Genomic DNA, 21,446 nt, shown 5'->3' on the forward strand with positions numbered 1-21,446 from the left:
ATTTCTGGCTACTGCCGTGATTAGGGGTCATTGAAGTATTAAGCATCGATGTGGGGGGGGGGGGGGGTTGGATGATGCTTACGTCATCAACCATCCTTTAAGAAGATATGAAATATTCTTAATGGCATCTTACTCGGTGAGCCAAAAACGGGAAAAATCTTTGTCGCTAGTTTGTGGGCACCTGAACTAACATTCTCATTAATGATAAATCCCTTACAGAGCCACTTCAGCGGTCTTTGTTCCACGGATCCTTCAAGTGCTCAGGAAATGTGTTCGGGCTGCTTAAGTGCTCTGAACTGTGCAATGCATCACTCAAGTGATCCGTAATTACGTCACGGATCACTTAAGTAATCTGGGAATGTTCCGCGAGTAACTTGAGTGATGTTGAACCTCCCTGGGAGGCCGCTTAATTGCCCTAAAATTGTGCCACACTCAAATACAAATACAACGCCACAACAGGCAAATTGCCCAACGAGGTGGCTGACTTAAGAACATCATGGATCCCCGAGCCCTACCTACTACTGCTACACCACACATGCACCCCGCCCACACACCCCTCCCCAAAGGGATCTCTAAATGTTCTACGGATCGTTTAAGTATTCTGGAACGGTGTCGCGGGTTACTTAAGTGATCTTTGAATGTGCCACGGGGCACTTAAATGTTCTGGAATTGTGCCACTTAGTTAATTTTTGCAAAATTGGATTTGATCAGATAACCTACAGGGCCACATTTGGTCGGCGGGTCAAGGGTTTACCATATATGGCTTAAAGGGTGGGCCGCAATGAATTTCTTAGAGAAATTTTGAGTTCTTACCCTTCAAATAGTATTGAAATTAACAGATATCGATTATAACATACGCACACATAAAGGTATTTTCTTTCGAAATTTTAATTTAAAATGCTTTTTACATTAAAAAATATTTTTTTCGTCTGGGGGGGGCTCGAGATACTCCCCCTCCAGCATACGTTTCTGATGTCACCAATATGCGTTAGGAGGTAAGGGGCAGTGCTGACGAAATTTTGCTGATGGGGGGGGGGGGTCAAAAATGGCCACAAATTTGCTGACGCTACTACGCGTGAAAAATCTCTTGGAGGAGGGGGCTCCTACAGCAGTATGCTGGGATAAGGCAATACGTTCTAAAGCTCTAGAAGGTGTTGGATAAGGCCGCAACCAGAAACGAAAATGTACTCTGACGCCGGGGACAGTGTTTATTTCGGCTACCCCACCTCCTCCCCCATGTTTTTAAACGAAAAACCCGTAAGCTCAACGCCCAAGACTCAAGACCCCCTTCCTCCTTTCACCCTCCTCTAATCGTGGTTCTGTAGTGGTGACGGGACCAACTTTGAGAAACACTATAATACACACTTATAGTTGAGACGCAAAACAGTTTCGAATTTCGCACCCAATTCATGTTTTACCGTGTTTCCTGCTGCCATCTGTTGTCGAGAACTGGACATTTCGATCCGTTGAGGTAAGAAAAAAAAATCTTTCTGCGTGGTACTTGTGCCGCCATCTAACGATAACTTCGTGGATGGTGAAAGCAGTAATCATCACCATCATCAGGTTGTCTGTTTACATTTTCAATTTTCACCTTTCCCATGGTGAAGTTCGGGAAGGAAATTTTAAAGGAAAAACAGTGAAACGGTATGCCTGAAGATCACAACACTTCATTGCTGTTAACGATGGCAACTGATCCCAGTGGTTGGTGATATGCTTTGATATTTTTTTTTTTTATCTTTCTCTATAAATAAGACTCTCTTAAGTTACTCTTTTGGTCCTTCTCATGCTTTGGTAGCCCTACTCTTTTAGGATTTACCAGGTAGGGCCTCCGAAAAACCACTTAGCCCAGGGACCCATGATACTCTTAAGACGGCCCTGCTCTCTGGATCAGTGTTTCCTCAACCGCCGGGCCCTGACAACAGTCAAACCAGACTCTTTTCGCAAAGTTTAGAACCGCGGAACAGATGCAGTATGGTCTGTCGTGACTTTGGCGACTTATTTCTGCCCATGCTTTTACTGTTCCTTCTGCATTACACGGGGGTAGCCAAAATGAGTGCTTGTCCCAACTGACAAATAATCTAGTTGCGGCCCTGCTGTTTTGGTCATACACGTGCTTAATACTTCACCAAACACCAACTCTGGCCATATCGCTATAGTGCAATTTACTGCCATTAGCGAGATGGGTTGGGAGTGAAGGCGCTGTCTATCGGTGGTCGCCTCGAGTTCGTTAGGGAAAATATCTTATCAATATCCTCCATACCACTGATCACTAATGCTACTACAAAAAATAGTAATAAAAATAGTTATGTACTGTTATTATGAATAACATATTAGATAACTGAAGTAATGTTTTAGAGCAAGGGTTCCCAAACTTTTTTTGAGGCTCTGCAATCTTTTTTTTTTCTTTTCTTTGGAGTCAATTTATATGGCTGAGCTTTTTTTTCAGTCCTATTTATTTATTCATTCACTGAATTTTTTAGTTTGTTTTTGTTGGCAGTGAAGCACTAGTGTTGTGGCGAAATGGGCAAAGATTTCGTAAGGGAAGTTGCCACGAACTTGAGTGATTTCTGATTGGAACAAGGATTTTGCCCCTTGTGGCTACCCAGAATTTTTTTGTTCAACATCGCAGAAGTTAAAGTTGCAGTCCAACAAAAACCATTACTATAATTTTTTTGTATATTTGACTGAACTATTCGATTGACTGTCAAATATTTTGATAGCGTTTTTTTTTTTTTTTTTTTTGTGCCTCTCTCTCACATTTGTCCAAAATATGCATTTCAAACTTTTTTTTCTTCTTCTTTTTTTTCTGTGTTTTCACCAGCAAGAGAGCCATGGCCAGACTGTGTGAAACTTTACCAGCCACTTGAAGGTTTGTACTGATGATTATTTTCTTTTTTCTTTCCAAATTAAGTTGTTATTCAAACTTTAAGATATATGGGGGGGGGGGTCGTGAACCTGTAGCACACCATGATATTAGAAATGGCACACATACTTTTTCCAGGAGAAAGTTTTGGGAAATATATGAAGACAGAAATGTGTTTCTTTTATTATTGTGTTATCCTGCAAGAAGGAATTTTTCTTCTGTAACTGATGCATTGCAGCATGTACAAAGCTCTTCAAAGTAGGTATCATCGGAACTGAGATTACTGTGGGTGCTTGAATGCCAGTACTCTTTTTCAGCGCTCATTAGAGCACTCTCAAAATTTTATCCAGAAATTTAAAAATTTCTTTATAAAACACCCACAGGTCTAAAATACTTCTGACGGCGATGCTTCAGTCTCAAACAATTCATGTTTGTGGAAGCAATTTTTAAAGACAAAAAAAAAAAATTCAGGTTTAATTCAATTTTTTTGGTACGATAGGTGAATTTTTTAAAAATATAGGATAATCTCTTCTGCAGTAAAACCTGTCACCTTAGTCATTTCTTTATTGTAGATGCCTTTCTACATTGGAAGAATTTCCAACGTAGCAATATTGAATGGAACCGCCCATAATCATATAACCAGGGTTTGACGAATCCCTGATCACCAGTGACAAAAAAATTCAGTTTTTGGTGCCTAATATTTTTCATGTATGATTACTAAATTTCATTATTAGAAATACAAGTGGATAAATTACAAAATTTATATCGGCGTCTCTCTTAACGTGGATGGGAGCAGTGTTTGCCAATATGCATCAGAATCCAAATTTATTCCAGATTTTATTAAGGGGTGGAAGTACTTTTCTGGGAAAAATATATGCTTAACTCCTAAAATATATGGCTAGTCCCTAGGTTTTTATAATTCATCATGCCCTGCTGTTACACAGAATTTTCAGTTCTGTGTGATAGCAGTAGCTCAATACCATTCCTCCATATTTTCAACATGTCTTTAGCTTGTTCCGATTTAGATAGATGTCCAACTTACATATTTTCCACCATGTATGGGACTTTTAGTGCACATAAAATTTTGGGCCTTAAAATTGGCAGCTATACTATTGCAGTGGTTCTCAAATTTTTGTCACCTGCTGCTCCCTATCCCAATTCATGGTTCACCTGCAGCTCTCCATAATGGTTTAGTAGATATTTTCACTTAGAAAAGAACCACTTTGAAGCATAAATAGGCACACAAATCTAGGCCAGCTCTTCGTGATGCAGATTGGTGACACTCCTAGGAGCTGTGGCACACACAACTTTGAGAAACATTGCCACACACACATCACTGATTAAAAAGATTAAATTCCCAAATTTTACTCATTTCCCCATTTTATTATTAGGAGATACCGCCCTAGTGTGATATGCCATGAATTATTGTTTGAGTCAGGGCTTGACGAAACAAAATATGTGCCAGCCGTATGTAAAGCACTGTTCTAAATTTAGCTCTGTATAGGTATTCTAGTTGTACTCTACTTTTATTTTAACACATTTTTAGAAGGATTTTGAACATTTTCTTCTTCTACTTGTGCTGATATTTTTTGTTGGCCTACATTTTTTTGAAGGTGAATTTCCATTTAATTTGTTCTAGCCCAGCAAATTTTTCCTGAAGCAGCGAACACTTTGAGTGTTAAAGCCTTTTTGAAAATGTGTCGTCTAAATTACATAGTGGAGATGAGACCGAATGCTGAGAGTATGTCTCCTACTGGTATGTTACACGGTTTTTTTTTTCAGAATTTTTGTGCTAATCACTGATTGAAATTTCATCATATAGTAAAAAATTATTATGGGGAAATTCGGCTCGAGTTTCAAAACTGGAACAGTTTAATGTAAATTTTATTTGCATATACAGTGTTCTCTCGCTCATACACCTTCTCAGTTATTCATTTCTCTCAGACGATACTGCACTCCTGGTCAAAGATATAGCATAATAATTCTATTCACTTATGTCTCTCTCACTTATATGAGTTCTTTTTCCTTGTTCTCTTGCACAGACGTATAAGTGAGAGGTCACTGCATCCAGAAAAAACCTTCTTTCTATATCATTTTGAAATTTTCATAGTTTGTAATTAAGAAATATGTCTATTTCAAAAACAATGAAATCAATGTGTGTATTTTTTCCCATTAATTATTTTTATAGTGCATTTTATGCTGAAGGCTATTTACACCTCATTTCAAGTAGACTAACAAAATTTTTCTCCCTTTCTTTCAGGCGAACTACCATTCATTAGATGTGGTTCTGCCGTTATTGCTGATTTCGAGTCGATTGTGGATTTTGCAAGGAGTAAGGTATGTCTAAATATATTTTTCCTAAAAATGTTCCATGGGCAAACTCATTTAGTTCTTTTTTTTTTCGCAAGTGTGAATTTTACAGTCCCCCCTCTCCTTTACATGAAAGAAAAAAAAAGCTACCTTGTCTTATTTTGGAATGTTTATTTTTCAGCACTTTACCATTTTTTAATTTTATTTCACAATTTTTCTATTGTTAATTTCATTCAAACATTTCATGAGAAAAATTCATACAGCTGTGCGGCATAAATTTATATCCTTGGATATACATTCTTCAAGAGAGCAGATTCATCCTCAGATTCAATCACTTTTTTTTTTGTTATTTGGGGCAGTATTTTCAATTCATGCTCACCCGAGCATCCTGGGCCATACATCATTAAAGCCAAGGACTCTCTGGTCGATGTCATAGACACTTGCTATATTTTACCCAAATTTCTGTGTTCTTTTTCAAAAGGTGTCTATCGCACCAGTTAACAACTACTGATGTAAGGAAGAAGCCTTATTCTTCCTTATTTTTTTGAAGTGTTAAGAGAAGGGGAAAACTCTTTTAGAAAAAATCGTTAGGGCTGTTTTTCTTATGAGATAACACATCATTTTTTTCTTACATTTTCATATTCAAAAGTTGTCATTATTGAGAAATCCTTGTTTGGGGGTTAATCTTTATGTTGATCCAATAGTATGTATTCTATTCCATGAAAATATGCCCGTTATTCAGGTGAATGTTTCATTTACTCGTAATGTGGAAGATATCTGAGAACGTTATCCTGCCATGTTACTGATTTAATCTAGAAATAGTATTTTGATTTGTGACCTTGTGAGTTTCTGTGGTTTTTTTTTTGGCATGATCATTTTGTTACTGTTTTTTACCTATATATTACAGTACATATAGACCCCTTTTTTGCAGTCACCAGCGGGACAAAAAAAATTCATATATAAAAGAGGGGGAGTGACCATTAAATCTGGTGTTTGAAATGCAATAATATAATAGAAATTATTATTTGGCCATAAAAGAGGGGTATTTCATCTTGTATTCATTAAATGTTTATATAACATTTTATTATGTTATTTTTTCAATTCTTACAAGTATTTATTTTTAAATTTAATAAATTATTTTTGAGATTTATGTGAGTTGTTTTATAAAAGTTGTTGAAGGATCGCTTCTTTTACTTATTGTTAGGCTATTTCATTGAGTACGCATCTTGATAATTCTCAAAGAGCCGATATGAAAGCATATATGTCTCTCATAAAAATGGTATTGTCGAATGCAGAAGTAAGTTCAAATGATGTATTCAGAATTATTTTTTATATTAACACATTCACTTTGGGAAATGAGAATTCTTGTTGTGTGACATGTGTGTGCTTTCCTGATAAATTCTTATATAACAGGATTATATGTCCACAGTGGTACATTCTTGCCCTTGTTAGTGCATATATTTACATATATGAGTGAAAATTTCAATGATATATATTAACTACGAAATTAATTATCGCAGTTTTAATACCCACTTTTCACATGTTGAAATATTTTTATATCACTAAAATACCTTGATTTATATGAAAGTTTTATGAAAAATAGCCAGATGCTAATGTGTTAAGCACTATTTTAGCATTGATTTTTTTAAAACAACGTATTTTCAGGATTACGATCAAACCTTAAAGAATTTTTATGACTATAATTACCGCTGATTAGATTTTCAGGGTCTTCAATCAAAGAATAAAATTTTCTCAGGCTACCATGTGTCATTGTATATAAGCTTTTACTAAACATTTCTTGAACAATAGCAGTTGGATCATGATCTGGAGATATTGGATGAAACATAAATGAATGGAACAGGATTGAAACCATTATCACCAACCTTGATTAAATGACTTGCAAAAAATGCATCTGTTTTTTTAGACCGGTTCTAATAGCAGCATTTTTCCTGGATTTGTTCAATTAAGCCAGGCAGTAATATTTTTATTTTGTAAGTTTCAGTCGGTATCATTGAATATACCCTGATGACGCCAATGATGATGTTTGAGATAGGTTGAGTCAATACTTAAATTCACGATGGCCCCATGACCTGATTGAATTTTATTCATGTAATCACCTCTGATAAAGACTATGTAATTTTGATGAAGTTTAAGAAAAAAATATTGTTTTTTTATGTCTGGTTCTTTACATAAAAGAAATTGAATTTTTTATCACTTTCTGGTGCCTTGATTGACTGGAGGGAAATTGGTTCAGATGAATTCCCCTCGAATAACAAAATTGTTAGTTAACAGATGATCCGTAAAAATGTGGGAAATAAAAATTTGCTGTTCACAGGTAAATTTATTTGCAATCATATAAAATTCAAACTTCGATATCGAATAGTAAATTTTTTGGTATATATATATTTATTTAAATAGTAATGTGGGCCATTTATAGTGCATTTAGTTTATTAGTATAATTCAATACAGAATAGTACTAATTTCCTTACCCATTATACCCAGTGTTGAGGCAAAGGTACACGTGGCTGATTTACTGTGATCTAGCTGCGTATCTTTGTTAATAGAGGCCTGGTTAAACGAGGTTCTACCGTACAATCATTTGAGTATTGAAAAAAAAATTAGTGCATGTTTTAACAAATCAACTCTTTAATTTGTAAGTATCGCTGATTTTTCAATGTGTTATAGATATGAAACAGATAAATGTGCATATTTATCATTTTTTAAATTTATATTTATATCTATTTTCCAGAAATTTATTTCTTGGTGTGACAAAACAACGTTTTATGAGGTAAAAACATCTGTCATTTGTTTTTTTTGTTTGTTTCATAAAATTTATTATTTTATTTTTTTTAGTAAAAAAATAGTTTTGATTTTATACATGAAATTCACCTATTTAATTTTTTCTATGGGAGTGCAAATGAGTTTGAATTATGCAAAATTTGAACTATCCAATCCATCAATACAGGATTCATAAAATTGATCACATATTGCAACTTAGTCAACATTCCATGTGACTCATAAGTGGCGTTAGCTGCTGCATCATTTCACCGATTTGAAATCACTGTAAAATTTATTGTACTTATTAAAAAATCAATCTTATGGCCTGAGGGGGTCCTCATCAAGACTAGCCTAACATTTCTCACCACATTGCTCCACAGACAAAATGATATCACGTCTGTTCGAATCAGATGCCATAATCTTAAGAAATATTAAACAGCTATTGCAGCCAAAACATACATCAGGGTTATTGAAATCCTATCAAAAGATTTATTGTTTTTAGATATATTTACATAATCAATATTATCCAAAAAAATAATTTTGAAAAGTAATTTCACTTCTCTCCAAAATTTTAAGGGATATTTTTTTATGAAAACAGAAATAACTATTAAAAAAAATTACCTAAAATTTGATGGAGTTGTTTCACTCCTCGATGAAATTTTGAGGAGCAAAATTGAATTTCAATGTGTATTGGCAAACACTTTACATGATATATCAGTCGAAGCAAAGTCAGGTATATAAACTTTTTCTAAGTTGTTCATGTTCACTCATACTTAAATCATGATTTTTTTTTTTCTACATCTTCATCTTCAAAATATCTAAAATGTAAAAAAGAGTTGAATTAAATGGGTAATTTTTCAACGTTAATTTGAATAGGGAACTGAAAGGAAGTTTGTGAAAACTTTAATTATTCAACAAATTTGAATTGCATTCCACTATGTTTTTGTTTTATGTATCTGAAGCTTTATTTATTTATTTATGTTTATTGTACCTATATTTAAATATTAGAAACTCTAATCATGATAATTATATATCAAACCAAAGACATAAACAGCTTTCCAATGTGTTGGCTGATGCTTTCAAAATCTGTAAAATAAAAAAATTTGGTGAAGACCTCCATATTAAAAAAACTATTAGCATATTATTGAATGTATTCAAATATTTTTTCTCTCTATTAACACTTTTTTCCGTAACTAAATTAATTGCTATCGTTCATTGACAGCATTTCCATGTGAAATTAAATGAATTGTGGGTTTTTACGTAGCCCCCCTTAATTGAAATTTTCATATAACTATTTTTAAATAACTTCAAAAACTATCATTGTTAGGGATTAGTGTTATGGACAAAATCTGATTTAATGTATAATTATTGTTTTTTTTTTAGTTGACAAAACCTCGGTACAGCTCGTTTCTTCCATGGCCTATCAATCATGTTCTTAGCTGGCAAAAGAAATGGAATGTGATGAAATATCTCAAAGCAGTCGATTGGCACACAAAGGTGAAGCGTGATGTGAGTATACATTTACTACGAAGGACAGTTCTTAAGTTGTATTCAAATCCAGCAGATAAGAAAATCTATCATCAGGGGAAACTCAAAAACTTTTTTTTTCAAAATAATGTAAATTTTTCTTTAAAAAAATGTAAATTTTTTTGTGTGCATTTATAATTGCATCAAACTTACTTAATAATTCAAATTATATGTATTCTTAAAGAATGTATTCTTCTTTCACGCTGACTTATGTTTTCATTGCAAGGTCTTTTTTCACTTAGGCCAAGGCTTGCTAAATCCCATCCGGGTCACCATGACAACTAAAAAATTGATATTGGTTAAAATTATAAAATTTTCTATGTGTGATTACTAAATTGCAGTGTCCAAGGACAACAAAAAGGTCTTAGGATTTTACGTTGATGTGTTTGCTAACACTTTAAAGGATTATCAAAGTTTTATTATTATTTTAGTCCATATCTTTCTCCTGTATATGTCAAACAGGACCTTTTGAATGTTTCTTTTATCACTGTTTTACCAAAAAGTTTTGAACGTGTTTATTACTTCTTTAATGCTCTCAGCTGCAATGATGAGATATCTCACCTAACTTGATCATTTGTATCTTTTGGCAATCACAAGATATCTTGCCTCCTTAAAACTCTCTTATTTCCACAATAATGAGCAAAGATATTGTGGGTTACTTTTTTCACGCTGAAGCACGCTTTTCACCCCCCCCCCCCAGACACACACACACACACAACTTGTCAGATCAACAGCCAGCAGGCGGAACCAGCTTTTGTTCTCATTTTGATAATAGAAAAAAGAGAGACAGCATTTGAAAAAAATTAAGTTTTTTCTCTTTGTGGTAATAAAGGAATATGCATACAATATAAATAATAGGAAAAGGTAAAGCATTTCCCTTTCTGAATTTATTTCTGTCATAGTTAGGAGGAAAGCACAAAATTAAAAAAAAAAGTTTTCTTCTTGATATAATTTTATAGCAGGTTTGGGCCAGTTATAATGCAAATAAGTGAAATTTATACAACCATGAAAAAGGTTGATGCTCTTTAACACTTTAAGCGCCACAGCAGAAATCACTAAACCCTCTTTAAAATGTCATATCTATTCTTATGAAGTAAGCCTACTTCCGATTTTCAGCTGGTGCAAACTAAAGGGTATAGGAAAAACTGTTACATTGAGAAATCAAAGAAATTAAAGGGTTAAGTACAAAGAAAACCCAGCATTTTTGCTAGTAGTTAATAAAATAAGGATTGTATCTGTACTATTTTTAGGTACTATTTGTACAGCTATATCGATCTGTTGGTTTTTTAAACAATTCTGTTTTTGATTGACGAATATGCTTCAATCAAAGTTACCCAAAGATAAAGCCATTTGTGTTGAGCACAGTGTATTTATATTTGAACATTTGAAGAAAAAAATGAATTTATTCTTTAGAATATTTATTTAAAACATTCTTTAGGTTTATGATGAAGTCAACAATTGCTGTCATTCGCTGTCAGAGCGATTAGAAAATGCAAATTATTTCTTTGGAGAAAAGTGAGTTCTTATTTTGTGAACATTAGTATAAGTTTATAAGGTTAGCTTTCATAAGAAAAAAGCACAATATAGAACACATATTCTTAATTTGGAGTTAAATAATTGGTGCAATACGTTTTCTTTCTTGAGGTTATAACTTTTAGTTTTTAGGATGTGATTTTTGTTTTAAAGAAAATACATCCCCGCTGCATTTTTTGCAATTAAAGTTGTACCTCTCTGTATAATCATTATAGTAGAACAATTTTATTCCTCTTTGTCAAAGTATGGTCAGTTAAATTGTCTCCCTAGTCATATAAATTTGTCCTCCGTCGTCTACTTTCTAAGCTGTTCATCTCAGCCTCCAATCAGTTTTTTTTTTCACAGTGCTTCCCACTGTTTTATTAAACTTATCTTCAGATTTTGGGGGGGGGGGAAATTCAGGCACCTACTTTTAACTTCAATTATATGGAGAACAGATGGCAGCACCACCTGAACATACCTAGTTCTGACAATATAAATACGTTAGGGCCACCCATACACTAAGAACTCGTGTTTTGGCATCCTTGGCCAATTCTTTAGAAATTCCACAGAGGAACGAAAAATGGCTTTTCGGGCTTTAAGGCCATTATAGTTAGAGTTTTCTCTCAATGTTTCCCTAACGCTAATAGTCATCGTCTGGCATCATCTGGAGCAAACAGTTGTACTGTAAAATCGGACTGATCTGTAAATTTCAAATTTTTTGGACAGATCATACTGATTTCTTGGGAATATGTGATCACATTTATTAATTTTAAAAAATTAAAAATCTATTTTACAGTACAATTATTTGCTCCTTTTGATATCAACCACTAGCATTGGAGACATATTAAAAACAAACTCACCCAATGATGACCTTCATGCCTGAAAAGCCAATGTTTATCTGCGGATGGCTGCAAAAACCTTATCAGCTACATTATCAGAAAAATGTTTATGTGGTAGATGTATGGTTAAGTAATAGTAGAGGTGTGTGCAGGATTTTCTCAGGGGAAGAGTTACATTTTTGCCACAGAAATATAGTATAATCTTGGCTCAGGGGCCCCCCACCAGTGAGTAGTAATTAGTATCTTGAACGCATTAACTAATTCTCCATAGAAAACATCAGAGTCATGTTTCACTTAAGGAATGTGATTCTGGAATGAATTCTCTATTTGCTGAGGCATCACTGTGCTAGTTATTTTTTTAATGGACAGCATCGTCTAGTACAGTATAATCTTAATTAACCCTTTCAGACCCTGTTGCCACAAGTGTGGGTTGCTTTTTTTCCCACTTTAGAATTTTTTTCTTTTGACCTCAGGGAGTTAAGACCCGACTTAAAGGAATGTGTAAGTTTTGAGTTAGAAATATAGTGAATATGAATTTTGTGGGAACTTTCATCAGAGGGCTGCACTTAAAGTTGAATTTTCAGGGGATGGGGGTTAAGATGGTTTCCAATGTAAAGTGACTCCCGGAAAAGTATAATTACATGAAATTTAGCAATAAAATTCTGGAAAGCATTGTATGTATATAATATAAATATACCCTGCATCATCTTTTGGCTGTAAAAATTTGAATGATGTGAATTATTTCTTCACAAAAAAAATAAAGATTTGCTGACATTTGTTTTTAATGCATTTTTTGAGTATCAAAAACATTTTGAAAATTTCAAAAATTCTCTGGTCTGAATAGGTTAATCAAGGAAAGCATGTTCAAAATCACATTACTTGATCAATCTCTAGAAATATGACAAAAATTGTCTGCTTATACAGTGGAACCTTCCATAATGGGCATTCCCCCTTTAGCAGTTATCTCCCGTTAAGGGATACCTATGAGGCTCGTTGAACCAGGTTTCAATGTATTTTGCTGTATATTAATGGACACACACAGGAGACAAATTTCCATCCCATGGATGTCTGTTATCGAGAGATTTCACTATAGCAGACAATTAGAATGTTACAAGTTGAAGAATCATAATTAATTTTTCAGCCTGCACATGTACAATTATGAATGATTGCTTTCAGAAAATTTGATGGCAATATTTGGTTTTCTAATGGCAATTTTTTTCCGTCCCATAGGCCTACCGAATTGGATGCATTAGCTTTTGGCCACTTGTTTACGATTTTGTCCACACCTTTGCCAGACAATAAATTAGGCTCTATCGTCAGAGAATATTCTAATCTTGTTGACTTTTGTCATCGTATTGATGGTCAGCATTTTCAGAAAAATCCGGAGGAGGAAGATGATATGAGTATAGAGTTTGTTTCATAGAAGTTAATTTGGGGTACCAGTGTTTTTGTCTTCATGTAAAGGAGTAGCATAGTGTATTGAGGTTCTGCAAAACTAATCATTATTAAAGTTATATTATCAAATCTTTGCTTCACTATTGTGAGAACATGTTTTTTAGAGTTGGTGCATAGCATATGTAAAGGCTATTGAAAACTGATGCTGTATTTGCATTTATGGATGGAATGTTTCTTCCAATAAGACTTTGTTAGTGATTCCTAAATGGTGTGCTGTGGAATTTCACGCAGCTCTCCCTAACCTTTCAAATCATCAAACTTATGATTTTATTCCAAGAAAAATACAAACATCTATAAAAGTTTCATTTTATTAACTCTCCGTCAGGTGCAGTGTAAAAAGTTTGTGGTGTGCTAGACAGACAAATTGTGCCCAACGGAGGGTTAATATGAAATTCACTTCTTTATCTCAACTGTCCTATGATGGTGACATGAATATGAGTTAGGCCAGTATTACACTATAAAAGTTTGATAAAATCCCTTTTATAAAACTCAAAAAATCCAACCAATAAAGCTCATGGGTTACATTTGAGCAAATGCAACCAATAAATTAAAATAAGCTTATTGGTTGAATTTTTCAAGTTTTATAAAAGAGGACTTTCAGAAAACTTTTATAGTGTAATACAGGCCTTTTTTTTAGTGTAATACAGACACAGACTTCATGAAATTTTGTCATTACAACCGACGTTAACATTTTTTGACGAAAAATTTATAAAATGCTGTGCATGAAGTTTTTATTTCTTTATGATTAGGATGACTATATATTTGATCATGAGAAATTGAGTTGATGCGTACAGGTCATCACGATTCTTAACAAACATGTTATGTTGCCAAATGAAAGTGTAAAATATTTACAAATAATCCTTGGTAAGTAATACAGTGCTACAGCAAGTCTGCTAAAATGTATTTCATGGGGAAAAAATGAACTTGCCAACTACTACAAAATGTCTATAGTTTCCACCATAAAATATGCAAAAACTTCAAGAAAAGTATTTTTTTCAAAAGTACTTGTTTTTCTTTTAATCCTATTCGCTAATCGTGTACAAAATGATTTTGCGGAAAGACCATATGTCCAAAGAATGAATAGCATGAAGTAAGGTTCATGAAAGATCACGATACATCTAGAAGACGATATCAATCTATATATAAAATTGATTTTCTGACTGTGTGTTCTCTATACAAATCTACAATTTTAGATAGATCTGCACCAAATTTTGCATATATATCAAACGGGACCCGACTTGAACGATAGGCTACTTTAAAATTTCGTCAGAGCAGGGCAAATGCCCCAAATGGGCAAAACACTGTAGGGCAACAATGGTTTTTGGGTCTCAACAATCACTTTCGGAACGTTTACTTTGGTTACCGTGGTTCACTAGCAATGCGTTTAGAACGTGTATATGCCTTTACAATGGTTTGTCATTTCAACGCTGTCAGTATATGTATAATATTTATGCCTTTATAATAGTTTGCCACATTTTCAATACTTCCAGTAATGAGGTTTTTTGAATGACGTCATGATCATCAGCATTGCTTTGAGGGTCAGGAAAAGGGTGATCCTCAGAAATCAGTGTTAAAATTGCAGATTTTAATGTAGAAATTTAGTAGAGTTTTCTGTCACATCAATAATTTAAAAAATTGTATTAAATACTCGATTTTTGAAATATTGAGTTTGCTTAGAGATATATGAAGCCCAGAAAATTAAATGTGAAGTAATTAGTTGGACCTACTTTTGAGTTGGATATCCATACAATAACATTGATTTAAACTTTTTATTTATATCTCCTCAAGCATGAAAATTAATGTCTGCATATTGTCTTTTAATTATTCGACTGCATAAATTCATATAGTTTAGGTTGTTTTAAAATTAATTATGGGCCCATAAAAAGTACATCGAAAAAATTCCACAGCTTTAATTAAGCTTTTTTTGAAGCAGAAACAGGCAGAGATGGATAACTTAAGTTCGGGGGGGGGGATCAAAATATATTTTTACGTTTCTTTAAATCTAGATGTTTCTTTCATGAGTCGCGCAGGAAGTCGCCATATTGGTGAACTTAGACACGGTTTGCATGTCCCTCAAAGAAAGAGGGAGATATCGCGTGATCCAAAAAAGCCTCATTGAAGAAAACCCGGGTATTATAGCTAGTACTGAATAAAAGTGGTTTTCACTGTAGCAAATGTGTTTTGTCAAGTTAACTTGATAAAATATACTAGTACTGTATTTTAGTTTTTTTTTTTTTGCATGTTCAGATATTTATTATAAATACAACAGCATATTTCTTCAAATATGTTTTGCAGTGCAGTTCATTAACTTTTTTTGCTCAGATCAAATAACACAAAAACATTCCAGTGTCTATTAATTTTTCTATTTGGCTCATCTAATTTACGAGAACAAACTCTGTATCCAACATTTGTAATAAATCAAGATTTATAGAATTAAAATTTTTTCCATTGTAGTTCGTAAAACAAAAAAGATACTAAAATGCAGAGAACAGACAAGGGTAATCAGCTAATTCAATTGATTCTCAGAGTACAGATATTTAAGAACTTTCCGGAATGACTCAAATTTTCCTGGCACTTGACTAATGAAAGTGGAATACGTTAATTATACCCATACAAGCTCACAAACCTCTGGTTAAGAATCACTGTTCCAGGGAGTTTGCTGAAAGCCTTTCTCATCCTTGATTAGGGTCATCACGAAGATGCTATTTTTTTCTAATGTTGAAGAGCTGCGCTTTAAATTTAAAAAATACAGTAGAAAAGGCATGCATTGGATTAATTGCTAGTTTCTAAAAACGGAAATAAAAATGAATAATAAACAAGAAATGACAGAAATAAAACTTTTTTTTAATTTCCACGCCACAAGTAAATCAATTGAAATACTAATTTTTTTTTTTTTCCCACATGTCAAATTTTTATTAAATTCAAATCATCCCTAATAGAAAAGAAAAATATTTAAAACTTCATGGAAAAAAGCGTTAATTTTTACTGCATAGTACTTACTGCATGTTCACATTTCTTTTCTTTTTTTTTAACTTCTTCGATACAGCTATTTACACATGCACTGGTTTATATGTTTTTTTTTAATCTCATCTTTACACAAAAAACATTCTGCTGGAAATCATCCGATGCTGGACAGCATCAAAGCTCCTGGCATTATAACGTGCATAGTTGAAGACCAAAATATACAAAAAATGCATGTGAGTGTTAATATTATTTATATGTTTATGTACATAATTTACCATATTAAGTACTGTAATTTTTTTTAAGGCAATAGAAATAAAAAAATCATCACAGATGAAATTTTCATTAGTGACGTTATTAAATAATATCGACTAAATGGAGTAACACTAACAAAGAAAAATTCACAATCACGCATACGAACACATACACAAATACATATACAAACAAATATGTATATGGAATGTTTACCCACCGAACAGAAAAGAAAAAAAATCCCTGTACATTAAATTTTACCCTGAGTAGCACAACTCGGGTTACATTAGGAATGTTATTGCTATAAGATTCATAGCTATACAAGGATTTACAGGTTTTGTTTATTTATACAAGCAAAACACATTTCCATCATAAATAATTTTTTTAAAAGACGCATATATTAATATATTGCAATTAATCAATTCTTCTCACTTTGATATAATACTTAATTTGTCAGTTTATATATTGTTATCTTTGCCTTCCCGAAATAGTTTTTTGGAAGACAAGTTTACAACCTCAATAGGAAAAAAATGCAAATACTATCAAAAACTATCGTTGTATATATATTTAATTTTAAAAAAAAGCTTGAATCTCATTACATGAAAGTGATATATATCTGTATTCAATAGAAAGCTAAATTTCAAATGAAAGATTGTAGTTAAGGTGTCCAGCACCTATTCAAGTGCAACATCTTTGACTCATATTTAAATAATATGCTATGGATTGAAATTTCAATCTGTAAGCAGTTATGCAGCTGTTTGTCTGAATGTTTAAAAAAAATTTGAGTAACAATAGAAATATGGCATGCTCATGAAGCTACTGGCTTTTGAGAGAAACATTGTTTGAAATTTAAGAAGGGCATCTGATTTGCCGTTTCTAATGAATTGTGCGGAATTAAATGGAATTCTATCAATTAGTGAATTAAGAGAAAGGGCATGTAACAATCAATATACCTCTATTTCCAATTCTGGGTAAAAACAAAATGACATGAATGTGAAGAATAATGCACATTGATAGACTTCACAATAGCAGAAAGTTATCAAAGGTTCTCAAATAATGGCATCAATGAGGGAGTCCTCAAAAACATCACAAGAATTTGAATATCACAAACTTCTTCCAAAAAAATACACTGATACCTCAGCTAAGATAGATAATTCATAAGCTGAAACGAGATTGCCCATAGGTTTCTATGGGAAAATATGTAAATTCACATTCCAGATATGGCCCAAAGTCTAAAATTAAGTTTCATAATTTTAATAACACTAGGAAGTGCTATGAAAACTGGCAGAAGACTGAGATAAACAACTTCACAATTGGATGGAGAATTTAAAGGAAGGTGAAAAACTGAATATCTTTTAAATTTTATTGTGAACGCTATGCAGTAAGATTCATGATCCACAGTGAAAAAAAAAGTATGTGAGGTGGTGTGCTATGTGATATAGTTAGCTCATTTCTCTCTCGCACACATGCAGATGGAAAAGATAAGTTTCCAGACTGCTCAGTTTGGTATAAAATACCTTAACATATGCATTGAAACCATTCAAGTCTATAAGGCTTTTTTAAATTTATTTTTAAGTACATTTTCCTTTAGCTTAATCATTCATTTTACATGAAATGGCTCAAAATATTCCTTAGAGAAAAAGAGGTGTATATATCTTGAGAGCGACTCTGAGATGGAAATAAATTAATCTGGCTAGAGTGACAGTCACTCATAAACTTTTATGCCAATCAAAATGAAGTTAATCTCGAAACACATTTATTTAATCTTGGCTCATGCATCAATATAAACTAAAATGTGGTTAGCCAAGATAGAAAAACGTCCTTGTTAGCCAAAAAATTTATAAGCTGAGGTACTACTGTACTGTCTTGAAGCTTCTGTCAGTTTGGATACAGTATTTAACAGTCCAACATATTAAGGGCATTTTTTTTTTCTACACTGGTGACAAAATTTACCCTGAACATGTTTTGATAATTTAAAAATAAATCACAAATAATTAGCATAGTTTCGATGCACTTCCCTGAAATTAATGCTTGATAGCTTTGGTGACAAGTTTTTCTGCGAATTTGATGCAGCAAATGCTGTCGATTACGATTTCTTTTCTGCACTGCTTATAAAATGATAAGCATTTCAAGTCATTTAATGTTGAAAATTAAGGTATTTAGATTGCAGAAACTAATGTTATTTTTTTTAAAGTTTGAAGTATTTGCATGATTCAGTGCCGAATTGTCAAAAATGAAAAATAGTTTTTTCACCTGTAACTCTTTCAAGAAATTACTACTCCATTATCAATTCGTATAAACTTTTTCATAATATATCTAAAATGGTTGGAACTCTACATTCATGGGTCTGTCCAGACTTTTCTTATAGGGTCCTGTTTTTATAAAAATCAAGTTAATAGGGCCCTGATTATCCGAGCTAAAGTGGACCTGACCTAAATCAAATAATCCACACTTTCAAGTGTTTTGATGTTAAATGAAATAAATAAAATCATAAATGGTTAAATTACATGAAATACAGCAATGTGTTTAAAGTTTACAACATTTTGAGGATTACTCACACATTACAAAACATTCACAACCCAAGGAGCTCTTTTACATACTGCGGCATTCTCTCAATGAGTTTGTTGAGAGGCTGTGTGTTTAACATGCCATTTCACTGCACCTAATTTTAAAAATAAATTTATGAAAAGTACCCAGGATAACTTAAAACTTGGTTAATCAAAACTCAGATAATAATCAGGGTCCTACTGTAATTTTGTTGGAAGTGAAACAATCTAGTTAATTTGTACAAAAGAAATAAAATTAAAAATTTTTGGGTTTGTTTAATTTGTGGTTGAGATTCAGAATTCTATGAAGGGTCTGGAAAACTGATCCAAATTTCAAACAGACAGACCCTCCCCCACCCCCGACAGTATCACAATTTTGACTGTGATACTGTCTTTTTAAAAACTGATATTAATTGAATAGTTTTCGAAAATGCAAGACACAACCTTTAGAGATACAATACTGGGTTTAAAAAAAGTTATGCATGTACTTTGACATAAAAAGTTTCTGAACCATTTTCCTCTAGAACCGATAGCTTTCATAAAATGTTGTATAGTTTATGTGAAGGGAAAAAATCAATTTGACATGAACACAAGTAATTTAAATACGAAATACACATAATAATCAAGAGGTTAAAAAAACCCTAATGACATACATTCAGATTATGATAAACGGTGTAAAAATTGCCAAACAATGAGAATAACAAAAATAAAAATCAGCACATTCAGGGGAAAAAAGTGAAATAATTCTCTTTAAAATATATATATATATATATGTGTGCAAGTAAAAAAAATCAGTTTTTATAATTCATCAAAATAAAAATTTTTAAAGAGATCCAATAAGTTAAATTTGTAAAATTAAAATACACAGTCAAACCTCATTAAAACAACCTAATTTAAATTAAATACTTGTCCCATGTAACGATTTTGGGATTTAATAGTAATACGCTGTTTTGAGTCTTTTTCATAATCCAATCACTGTTTCGACAGCATATGGTATGGTAAAAGTTATATACCATTACGATTACTCACAATTACCCAATCATCTCGGTGTAAGTTTAAAAAATGTCACTGTATTTATCACTCTTACCTGCAACAATGCATAATTTCCAAACAAAGTTGATAAATTTAATAAATGTGGAAAAAATTTATCACCTATGTTCCGTTACTCCAGAAACATTAATTCCTCTCTAAGCAACCATATAATCAAAAACCGTTTCAAAACCAGTGACTTACCTAAAATAACCGATTTAAAAAAAAAAGACAAGATCCAAGTGAAGAAATTCCAGGGTTTGACAAATGTTTGCCATATCAAATTGTTTCAAGTAGGCAGCTTTAATTTCTTAATCATTAACATTATATAGTAATGAAAAATATTTGATTAATCGACTGAAATTTTTTTAATTAGCTGAGCTAAAAATTTCCAGCCTTAGCTATTAGTTTTGCTCATATGGGACACTTATTTTACCATAAGAATTAAATTAAGTGTGTGAAGACAAAAAACAAATTATCATATTTACCAATATGTGCAAATAAAACCAGTATAACTGATCAAATTCATCACACATCCTAGACTGAATTTTATTCTTAATGTCTAGTAAATTTGAGTAATACAATCTATCGTATGAGCTGGAGATTATATGTAATCCCTGGTATGTATGATAAATTTTCCAATACACGAACAAAATTTATCAAAATGATCATGCATAATTACCAGATTTATCACCTTAAACCATAACAAATGTAAAATTCACACAGTCTGATACATTTTTCATGCTCCTTTGTATTACCGGGGTTTGACTGTATATAAAATTTTGTGTTTCATTCAAATCAATTTAAATGAAAGAGCTCCAAGTTTAAAAAAAAAAGTTAAAATTATGAATAGCCATTTTAAGAATAGAAAGTGAGCATCATAACTAGGAATGTTTAAGGTAGCACAATTTTTTTTAATTGTGTATTTTTATGAGCTTCAGTAAAAGAAAATAGAATCACAATCAACCCTGATTTTTTATGTAAAAAAAAAAAAAAGAATCACACATACATAGACACCATTTTTTTTACACAATCCATGAAATTTTAAAATCTTAATTAAGGTCAATAACATTCATTAAGGTCATATGTAACACCTTGACACACAATGTCATATTTCACAAAAAGAAAAAAAATAGCTACCTCAGGCTGAATTTACTTTCAAAATATCGCAAAAAGAACTTACAATCAGAAAATTTAAGAAAGCACTTAATCCACAAAGAACAAAAAATTTCTCTTGTGGAGGGGGAAAAACGTCTTGCTTTAAAAAAATTTAGAAATCACCAAGACTAATAACTTTTTAATGTGTGGAAAAATAACACACAGCTTTATGATTCTGTGACACTCCAGATATCAATATGATTCTAAATTCCC

The 21,446-nt window shown here is 32.5% G+C and overlaps 1 protein-coding gene across 2 annotated transcripts; it reads left to right on the forward strand.

Moving 5' to 3' along the window:
• Positions 1-1,542: 1,542 nt before the first annotated feature.
• LOC149078763 (metaxin-2-like) lies at positions 1,543-13,356 on the forward strand. Of its 2 annotated transcripts, none has more exons than XM_089240873.1 (9): positions 1,543-1,701; positions 2,822-2,869; positions 4,503-4,619; positions 5,124-5,200; positions 6,378-6,470; positions 7,923-7,961; positions 9,335-9,460; positions 10,917-10,993; positions 13,063-13,356. In XM_089240873.1, exons 1-9 carry the CDS (start codon positions 1,647-1,649, stop codon positions 13,253-13,255), a joined length of 825 nt encoding a protein of 274 aa, XP_089096999.1. In that variant the 5' UTR covers positions 1,543-1,646; the 3' UTR covers positions 13,256-13,356. The 2 variants fall into 2 exon arrangements, with proteins under 2 accessions (XP_089096999.1, XP_089097000.1); XM_089240874.1 differs by having other exon boundaries at positions 1,550-1,701; positions 2,826-2,869.
• Positions 13,357-21,446: the final 8,090 nt, after the last annotated feature.

The sequence above is a fragment of the Pholcus phalangioides genome, unplaced genomic scaffold (genome assembly GCF_987345545.1).
Source record: "Pholcus phalangioides strain wild (caught in Gottingen) unplaced genomic scaffold, Ppha-v1.0 ptg000013l_1, whole genome shotgun sequence".
NCBI lineage: Eukaryota > Metazoa > Arthropoda > Arachnida > Araneae > Pholcidae > Pholcus > Pholcus phalangioides.